The sequence below is a fragment of the Myiozetetes cayanensis genome, unplaced genomic scaffold, assembly GCF_022539395.1.
Source record: "Myiozetetes cayanensis isolate MyiCay16 unplaced genomic scaffold, myiCay2020 scf2-11, whole genome shotgun sequence".
Taxonomy (NCBI): domain Eukaryota; kingdom Metazoa; phylum Chordata; class Aves; order Passeriformes; family Tyrannidae; genus Myiozetetes; species Myiozetetes cayanensis.
The window spans coordinates 24,143,078-24,152,309 of NW_026087411.1; the positions used below are offsets into that span (position 1 = coordinate 24,143,078).

The 9,232-nt window shown below is 41.9% G+C and overlaps 1 protein-coding gene across 2 annotated transcripts; it reads right to left on the reverse strand.

The window, feature by feature from the left end:
• Positions 1–1,345: 1,345 nt before the first annotated feature.
• Positions 1,346–8,825, reverse strand: LOC126640394 (cytochrome c oxidase subunit 7A-related protein, mitochondrial). 2 transcript variants are annotated; one of them, XM_050316149.1, is made up of 3 exons: positions 8,672–8,825; positions 3,026–3,160; positions 1,346–2,147 (listed from the first exon to the last, which is right to left on the reverse strand). In XM_050316149.1, the coding sequence occupies exons 1-3, from the start codon at positions 8,741–8,743 to the stop codon at positions 2,004–2,006; spliced, it is 351 nt and encodes a 116-aa protein (XP_050172106.1). In that variant the 5' UTR covers positions 8,744–8,825; the 3' UTR covers positions 1,346–2,003. The 2 variants fall into 2 exon arrangements, with proteins under 2 accessions (XP_050172106.1, XP_050172107.1); XM_050316150.1 differs by lacking the exon at positions 3,026–3,160 and having other exon boundaries at positions 8,672–8,815.
• Between the last annotated feature and the right edge of the window lie 407 nt (positions 8,826–9,232).

A 9,232-nucleotide genomic window follows, 5' to 3' on the forward strand; every position in this document is an offset into this window, starting at 1 on the left:
CTGTCATTCCTTCCACAAGTACTTGAAGGGTATTCCCACTGGCTAATGAGCTATGGGACAACAGTTTAATTACTTTACCCACATCTGCTTTGGCAGCAAGCAGAAAGTTGTTATCCTCTGTATATACTTTAAAACCAGTTCTTTAAAACAAACAAAACCCCCACAACAAAACAAACAAAACAAGCCCCAAACCCATCCTCTACAAAAAAAAAACAACTCAAAACTGATTCAAAAAACGAAGAGCATGGAAATACACTGAGCAAAACTAGTCTTCTTGAAAATCTATCAGTCAAGTTTATGTGCAAAGTATCCTTTATTAGAAAATTCTTGTAGACAGTGGTTAATAGAGGGTGTGTGGGAAAGACAGACAGTAACCTACTGTGCTGCTTTCTCTTTCTTATTTTCTTTCACGATTTTTTTGTTTTGTGACTGGGGTTTTTTTGTTTTGTTTTTTGTAGGATTTAGCAGGCTACAGCAGAAGATTCTTAGTGCCATGGAAGCATGGACTACTGAGGATAAAATATGTTATCAGTAGAAGCAACACAGCTGTCAATTCCTGCAGAATTCAGTTAGTCTATGCTATTCTTTGGCTCTTGCTGTGCTTACAGAATTATTTTTCAGTGACTTAAATCTCTCTCATCCTGAAATACTAATATTGACTGAAATCCGAGATCATAATACAAACAGCTATTTTCTTTCCTATGGAACAGTAATAAGGCTTTGATGTAACTTGACTGGGAAAAAATCAGAATGTTTTTAGTAAAAGATTGAAAAAATTGAAGTTTTAGGTTCCTTTATCAATGGGTTTTCTTATTTACTTTGAAGGTTGTTTATGCAGAGTTCTGGGAGAGAAGGGTCTCTACAGAGATCAGTAAATCCATGCTTATCCAGTGCCTGGGTGAGCAAGAGTGAATAATCGATGTTCAGGGCCAGAAGAGGATCTATCAAATTAGAGGATGCTTTTTGTGAGGACTTGTATGAAGCTTGCAGTCCAAGGCTATGCTATTACAAGGGAAAGGGAATCCATAAATGGTTTTATTGACTTGTCCCTCTTCCACCCACACAACAAAGGAAATGTGCGTGTATGTGGGTACATAAATGTGTGGGCACTGAAAATAATAAGCAGCTGAGTTATGACAGTGGCCTGTTGTACTAAAGATTAAACACTCAATGAGATCTGAGAGAGGGTTTTAAGAGATTTACTATCTCAAAAAGAAGACAGTAAGGTAGCTGAATCAATGGCCTGGTTTGAGATCTACAAGTTGAACTTAAAAATGTACCAATATGTTTATTTCCCTATCAGGCCAGCTGAAGTGGTCTGAAACGAATTTCAAGACTTGCCTAGTTTAGTATTCATGTAGTTTATCTTTATTGCACAATAATATAATTTGACAAATGAAAGTTCCAAAACCCAGTATAACTGATGCTACCATACTGGTGCACTCTGCTGCATACACTGATGCTGAAGTTATGGAATAAATCCACTTTAAATGCTCCTTTATCCTACCACCAGAGGTACAAATATTTAATAATATACCAGCATTTGGAAAAGTTACACTGCCAACTGCTTTTGTAAAATGAGCTGTATATGACAGAAAAAGTTCCCAGTACAGTATGCTTTCATAATTAAATTATTTGCTTTTAGTGTTTTCGAAACTAGCAGCATCCTTCCACTAAGGAATGTGGTTCATAGCCCACAAGTATTTGTCCTGTCCTCTCTCTAACACTGTTTAAGCTGGGGGGAGGGAAGGAAGGAAAAGCTTAACTTTCTCCAGTTCTTTATACATTCCTGCATGACAACAAAAACTACAACCATATGTTAAAATTATGTATTTGACCATTTATAGTTTTTTAGAATACATAAGGCAACAAATTTAAAACCATTTTCTCCAAGAAATTTAATCTGAATAATGAACCCTATGTGACCACAGAATCAAGTGCAAAGAGATGCGTGCAGGAGGTCCTTCAGAGAGGTGTTGTGAGTCCCATGAGTTGTGGTTCATTTATTTTTGTTGTCTTGGTTGTGAGGCCATGTACAGAGCTACCAGACAATAGATAGTCCCGCCTATTGTTAGAGCCATTGTGGTCCGATAAAGCAGCCTGTCTGGCACTCCTCGTTTCAGGTGTACTGGCAGTCCGTCTGCTCTCTGTGGGAACAGTTCAAAAAGAAAACAAACAAAAAAGAAATTAACACCCATACCAAGGTCATTAAGGAACAAGCTACCCTGCGTAAATTAGGAGACTTCCAAGAGGGAAACCCCCTGGCAAATATGCTACAATCAAGTGTATGCTGTGGTTTCTATCTAGCAAGGCAAATGAGCAAAGGCATGTTAATTTTGTTAGCCAAAGCTGTTAAGTGCAAGCAGAAAGAATATAAACTGAAACATTTCTCAAGAGGACCTGGATGGAAAAAGTGTCACTAAAAAAAGAACATAAAAGGATGGGTATAAAAAAATATTCAAACTGACACACTCCACGTGCAAGTGGCATGTAAGAGAGAAAAGGGAACATTATATGAAGCACATGCTTTAAAAAAAAAGGCTGAACTAATTTATTTCATGAAAAGTCCTAATATGCCTAGAAATTGCATAGCTAACAAACTGGCCTTGAAAACTTTACTGTGTTGTTCTTATACTGCATTATAAACAGCTTCAGTAATATTCAAATAACTATGCAGAGAATAGTAACGATCTGCTTTGCTCCTTCAGATCTGCTTTAAGGCAAATGCTTGGATTTCCAGAGAGAAAGGGCTTTCAGTAGTCAAATAACACAACAAACATCTTCTGAAGCCAGCAAAAAGACAATGTTACTAGGCTTTCCACCTCCTGTACTTGTCTCCTATACAAGGCATATATACACTTTGCAGTATAGTACCAGTGTACAGGTTATACTGCACTTGGCATTTCTTTAGACTTTACAGAATTTAGGTATTATAGAATGACAAAAGAAGTTAGCTTAATTAAAATAAGGACAGATATGTCCCACTCTCCAGTTTTCTGTAAGTTACTCTCAAAGTTGTCATTACCTGAAAAATTTTCTGTAGGTCTGGTACCTTGTTTTTAGCCAAGTAAGAATCAGTTGCTGGAAAATCTGAAGCAAGTTTACTTGTTGTCCCAGAAATCGGAGCTGGGGATTCAGTGGAAACTATTGGTTTGAGTCCCTGCATAAATAAAGATTAACATATCAAGGTATATAACACTTGCAAATGTACCAACTGTCAGGTTAGGCAGGCACGCTGCCAGTCATTACAAGGATACATTACAGAGACTATTTATCTGGTATGAAGACCTGTGACAATGAGCTCCAGACATGCTGCCGGCCCACTGATTTCTCAGCAACATCTTTGGGTCAGAGCTTAGCAAGGAAATTAGGAGCCTCCTCTGCAATTTCCTCATGGCATAAACTTATAGCTATTGCTTTTCTGTGCTGGTACTTGGTCCAAATTACTGCTTGTATTTTGCACATAGTCAGACTATCTAGGACTTCTGTGAGCAGTAGGATTACAAGCAAGCAACCCTGATACTAGGATTGGAGTGGCAAATGAACTCTACCTTCTGAATGCTCCAAGTAGTAGTCATAAATAACCTAGCCTTAAATAATTTGGAAGCATGTTTTCAGTAAAAAAAAAAAAAAAAAGGTTAGGATCACTTGTGTCATACAGAAGTCATAAGTGGTACTCAGGGACACTCCAGAGGCCCTGATGTGGTGGATATTTTATGCAGACATAACTATATCATGTAATTCATGTGTTGCTGCAACTTGCCACACCTCTGTAAACTCCACATGAACAGCACACCTCAATTTCCCCTTGGTTCAGATGGTTGTACTCTACTTTGCCATAACTAAAACCTACATAATCCAGTTCTGTGCCTAAGGGCACAAAGCCACAGCCATCATGACATCCTCCTTGCCTTTACTCTAGTTAGATTTAAAAGTTATGCCTGGACACATGGCAGTGATTTTTATATTATGGCTCCTGAAACAGTCATAATTTTTTTTTCTAAGTTGATTCAGAATTAAAAACATTGTACAGTTAGATTAATGCAACAGGTTTTCACTACACACAGAAGCAGCAAGTGCTCTCCATGGGTCAAGTTCAGACTGCACTGAAATTCTAGTTTCTGTTGAAAGCACTGGTTAATGCATTCTGTATTTAAAAGAACTGCCTGAACAGTATTTGGAGCTGGAATCAGACTAGCACTCTTATGCCTGCCATATACCAGACACGTCCTTTCCATATGTAAATTCTCTGCTACAACAGGCATCTTCAGCAAAAAGACCAGATTTCTCAGCCTCCCAAAACAGCCTATGGAATGGTCATCAGTGCTCTATCCGGGAGATGTGGGTTCAGTTTCCCACGGTTCTAGTGCCTAAATGAATATTAGAATCCATTTGTGACCTTCCCAGTTACGTTTTGAAAGACAGCAACCAAAACTGCATTCTCTGGCATATTCAGTAACAACTGCCTTTCTACTGAACAGGCTTGTGCAGAAGGCAAAGGCTGAATTATTTAAGAACCGTGACACTTCTGGTCATACTGGTAAGAAGGAAGCATCTAAGGAACTATTTTTAGCCATTGCTGACTATATATCCAAGGCTAAGTACCAGCTATGTCAAAAGACTTGAAGAAAGCAATTTTGGACCAATATTTTTGTCTATAGGAACTTTAAGTGCTTTGTTAGATTTGTCTTTAAAAGGTTGGTGATTTGATAGAACTGCAGACCAGATGTTTACACCACATGTGCAGATGACTTTTTCTCCAAAACTTTTCTTGCCTTCTTGATTGTTAGTATCGCAACAAATGTGAAAATGTACATCTCTCCTCTGCCTTAAAAGTTCCAATTCTGAATCTCACTTTCACCTTCTTGAGAGCCCACCTTTTTCAGCAGCAGTGCTATCTAGCAACTCCCACAGTTACTAAATCACTGCAATTCCTGCTCGTTGTGATCATGTCTACTTTATTTCATGAACTATCTGTAGTATGTGAAAAATGTAAATACTGAGAATTGGAGTATGCTGTAAACTACTTCCAACAGCTTCAGGATAAAGATATTTCTTTGATCATTCCTAAACTCAGAGATAGGAGGCAATCCCTACCATTTGTTACTAGCACTAAAACTCCTGCACCTCCAGGATACTGCCTAGATGCAAGACACACTCTATGGATTACTACTGGAATAGTGAAATCAGTCGTGTTAACAACTATTAGTTAACCGCACACTATTGGTTAATTGCACACTTCTTCTGGCTTTAGAAATAACATTCCTGTTCAGATAGTTATAGGATTCCCCTTCTGCTGCAGCCATAGCAGATTCAGACCCAACTCATAATGGTCCAACTTCATCAGGAAATCAAATTAAACCATTTCAGAAAACTCATATAATCATCAGCGCACTGTTGTAAATTACTTCCAGAGCAGCACAGCACCAGTTAAGAACATCATATGGCACTTTAAATGGAAACTACTGATGTGGTTCGCTGGCTCCAGGAAAGAGTAAAACAAAACACGTGCTGCAGAAGGGAGAGCATTCAGTTTGCCTGACACAGACACTGCATTAATCAGGGTTCCTCACTCCAACATAAAATTCCACTTGAATTCCATCCATGAATTGTGAATCTTGTGGTCAGCTCCACAGTAGCTCAGCTAAATCAGTGTAACTGCCTGGCTGTTCCTATTGGGTCCTTGTCTGGGGTTATTGGCAAGTGCTTTATCTCAGCCTCAGCTGCTTGCTAAGCTTAGCATGACTGAAGAGAAATCCTCACTATAACGTCATGGCCGAATTTCACTGCAGATCATTTTTAAGTAAGAACTGAGACACCTTAAATGACCCTTGTCACTTGTATTTAACATTACTAAAACTATATTTAAGAGATTTAAAAACATCAGTATCTGGCTATACTCTGGATAGTACTGAGGAATTAATGCCTCTGCACATTTGACCTTATAAGCTTCATTAAAAAGATGTTACACATTGATAATTCCTCTTCTGAGATTAAGGTCCTTATCTTTTATTTCTAGTCACTATAACATGGGTTTTTTCCAATTCTTGGACAACGTACAGCAGAGGTAGTCATGCAGAACAGTCAACATCAGCTGATTTCATCAGCACAGTACAGCAAAGACTTTCTGAGATGCTGAAGTCCTCCAAGAAAGGTCAAGACACGTAGCTAATCCAAAATAGCAAACAGAATTCTCTGCCTACCCTGCTGTAGTGTTTGTTCTCAGAGGTCTGAAGGTCTCAGGACACAGTATATCTGTTGGTTGGCCATCATGCTCAAAGTTAAAACAAATTTATCCCTTTCTAGTATGAATCTGCAAGTCAGATGGACATGTTCCCAACAGCACAGAACAGTTAAGGATTTGGAGCATAATTTAATGGAGACAGCACCACACTCAACTTTTTAAACATTAGGGGGAATTGCTCAAACAGATTAGAGAATGAGAAAGTAGAGAAAACTGAGGTAAGGACCAAAAAGAAAAGGGGAAAGAAAGTTAAACTGAGAATTAGTATTTCAGAACACACATTGAAATAACTTCCATGAACTTGCTGAAGCTAGACACTTCTAACCTAAACAGCAGGTCCTCCATAGTAGAACACACCCCACTGTATGAGGTTAAAATATTGTTCTATCTGACACAAAGATGCTCTTAGGTAGGATCACCTGAGGCTTTGTTTGTATTGGGATGACACACATTTAAGTAAAAGGGATCTTGTGCACCTATTAAGTAACGCCTGTGGCATAAAAGGTTGACCATTATAGCTTCTCAACAAACTCCAAGCAATTGATAGGGGATAAAAATGAAAAGATCTGTGGTTCACAGGGAGCTTAAATAGATACAAGCAAAATAAGTTGTATCAGGTGAAGATCCGGTAGCGTACCTAAACTTCTACTTGGCTCATGTTCAGCCTTGAAGAACTAGGGAAAAGTTCATATCCTTGTCCTCACCTGACATTTGAAACTGGTCCCACTGTTTGTACTTTAAACAGAAACCACCTCTTTGAATGAATACTTTTCATTGCACTTGTAATGGTTATGGCAGTCATTGTCCTACCAAATATGAGAAGTAGTTTTCAACCTATTTGACTCCTCAACTGCATCAGCTGAGGAAGTTCCCATTTATTCGAACAAGCTGAATTGTTCAGACTATTTTATGCAACTTTGTTAAATGTAAAACTTAAGTCTTCTAAGAATGCTAGGACTGAGATGGAAAGAACACCACACACTTAAAACTCAGGGAATTTTTTGTTAGAATACGCTGCTAGTTAAGTTACTGTGAGCAAAAGAATTTCTGGAAAACATTTTGACTGATATTTTGCAAGCCCGCAATTAGCCTAAACCTGCACAGAGCACTTCCCATTTCCACTGGGAAGCATCAGAATGCAACAGCACAGAACAGAGTGAATTACTGCACTGAATATTTGACTAAGCAGAATTTGAACCATAGGATGCCTTCATTTTTCCAGAAACATCAAAATAAATAGAAGCATAAAAAGCAAACCACTTTACATGCTGGGCTATCGTTTTATGAAATAAAGCAATGAAATTAATAGGAATAAATTTATTTCATTTTGGACTTAACAACCTACTTACTCATGAGATTCCTTTCATATTTAAATTGCTATTTATTGAAAACATTTTTATCAGACTGATGAATCTGAATGTGTGATTTGATGTGGGAATTGAGTCAAACTAAGGAAAAAAAAAAGAAAATTCTACCAAAAATCTGGCCTAGCCTAAGAACATTGCAAAAAGGGACTGAAGGTAACTCTTTAAAATGTAGCTATTCTATGGCAGAGCACATTTGTGTGACACAGCTAAGGATAGTACAAGAAAAGTGGTTTATTTTGCTTTAAACAAGCTTCTATAGATTTGTGTCCTCTCTGAAAAGGGTTTTAATGCTTCCAGTAATTTTTTTTTCCTACATGAACAGAGAGGGGACTGGCTGCAGGACTGCTCTGACCTGCCAGCTGTAATTCACAGTCCTATGCCCAGTTGTGGGCACCTCAATTCCAGAAGGACATTGAGGTGCTGGAGTGACTCCAGAGAAAGGCAACGGGCCTCGTGAGAGTCTGGAGCACAGATCCTGTGAGGAGCAGCCGAGGGAGCTGGGGATGTTTACCCTGGAGAAGAGGAGCCTCAGGGGTGACCTCATCACTCTCCACAACTGCCTGAAAGGAGGCTGTAGCCAGGCGGGGGTCAGCCTCCCAGACGGCAAGCAACAGGACAAGAGAACACAATCCTATGCTGTGCTAGGGGAGGTTTAGGTTGAACATCAGAAGGAATTTCTTCACAGAAATGGGGATCAGAAATTGGAGGTGCCCAGGGAGATGATGGAGTCACCGTCCCTGGAGGTGTTAAAGGAAAGTCTGGACAGGGCACTCGGTGCCCCGGCTGACAGGGTGGTGTTCGGTCACAGGCTGGGCTCGATGATCCCTAAGGCGTTTTCCAGCCTAACTGATCCCGTGATTCTAAACCACCCCCGGCCACTGCTGCCGCTCGAGGCCCGTCCCGTGCGGTGACGGCGTGTTAAGCCCTTTCCGCGACCCCCGATACACCCACGGCCCGCGAGGGGCCCGCCCAAGGTCACGCGAGGGGCCGGGTGCGCTCCGTGCGCGGCGGAGCGGTCGGTCCCCCGCGGCCCGGCCGCAGCCCCTGCCGGGTGCGTTACCTGCGGGCTGTAGGCGGCGGCCGCCGTGGCCCCGACGAGGCGCTGCGCGAAGCCGCTGAACTTGTAGTACATGGCGGGCGGGGGGCGCCACTGCGACCGCGCCGGGAAAGGACCCCCGCCGCCGCCGGCTGCTCCGAGGCGCCGCAGCGGTCGAGGGCCCCGCGGGCACGCGGCACGACCGCCTGCGTGGGACGCCGCCGAAGGAAAAAGGTAAAAAAAAAAAAAAAAATCCGGCGCAAAATACAGGAGCCTGTAACAGGGCAGCGGGAGCGCCTCTCTTCAAAGCACGCCCGCCACTCGCGAAGAAACTGGGCCTAGCGACAACTTTGAATCAGGCAAAAAACCCGGGCCCCCCAAGCAAGTCGGGCGGGAGCGCGAAGGGCGGTGGAAGGGGGCAGGTCTTACGTCGGCCAATCAGCGAGGGCGGGAGGCGAGGCCCCGCCCCCCGGCTGGCGCGGTGGGGGCACCCCGGGGCAGTGGGCGGGGCCGCGGGAGCGCGCGGGTGGGCCCGGCTCGGCGCGTGAGGGGAGAGGGGGGGAGCGTGTGGGGATGGGGGGAGGG

What these genes read in the sequence shown, in the direction of transcription:
- LOC126640394 (XM_050316149.1), bottom strand. Translation starts at nt 8,743, where the DNA reads ATGTACTACAAGTTCAGCGGCTTCGCGCAGCGCCTCGTCGGGGCCACG. An exon ending in CCGCCGCCTACAGCCCGCAG is followed by an intron (nt 3,161 to 8,671) that starts GTAACGCACCCG and finishes TTATTTATGCAG; the next exon opens with GGACTCAAACCAATAGTTTC. An exon ending in ACCTACAGAAAATTTTTCAG is followed by an intron (nt 2,148 to 3,025) that starts GTAATGACAACT and finishes CTGTTCCCACAG; the next exon opens with AGAGCAGACGGACTGCCAGT.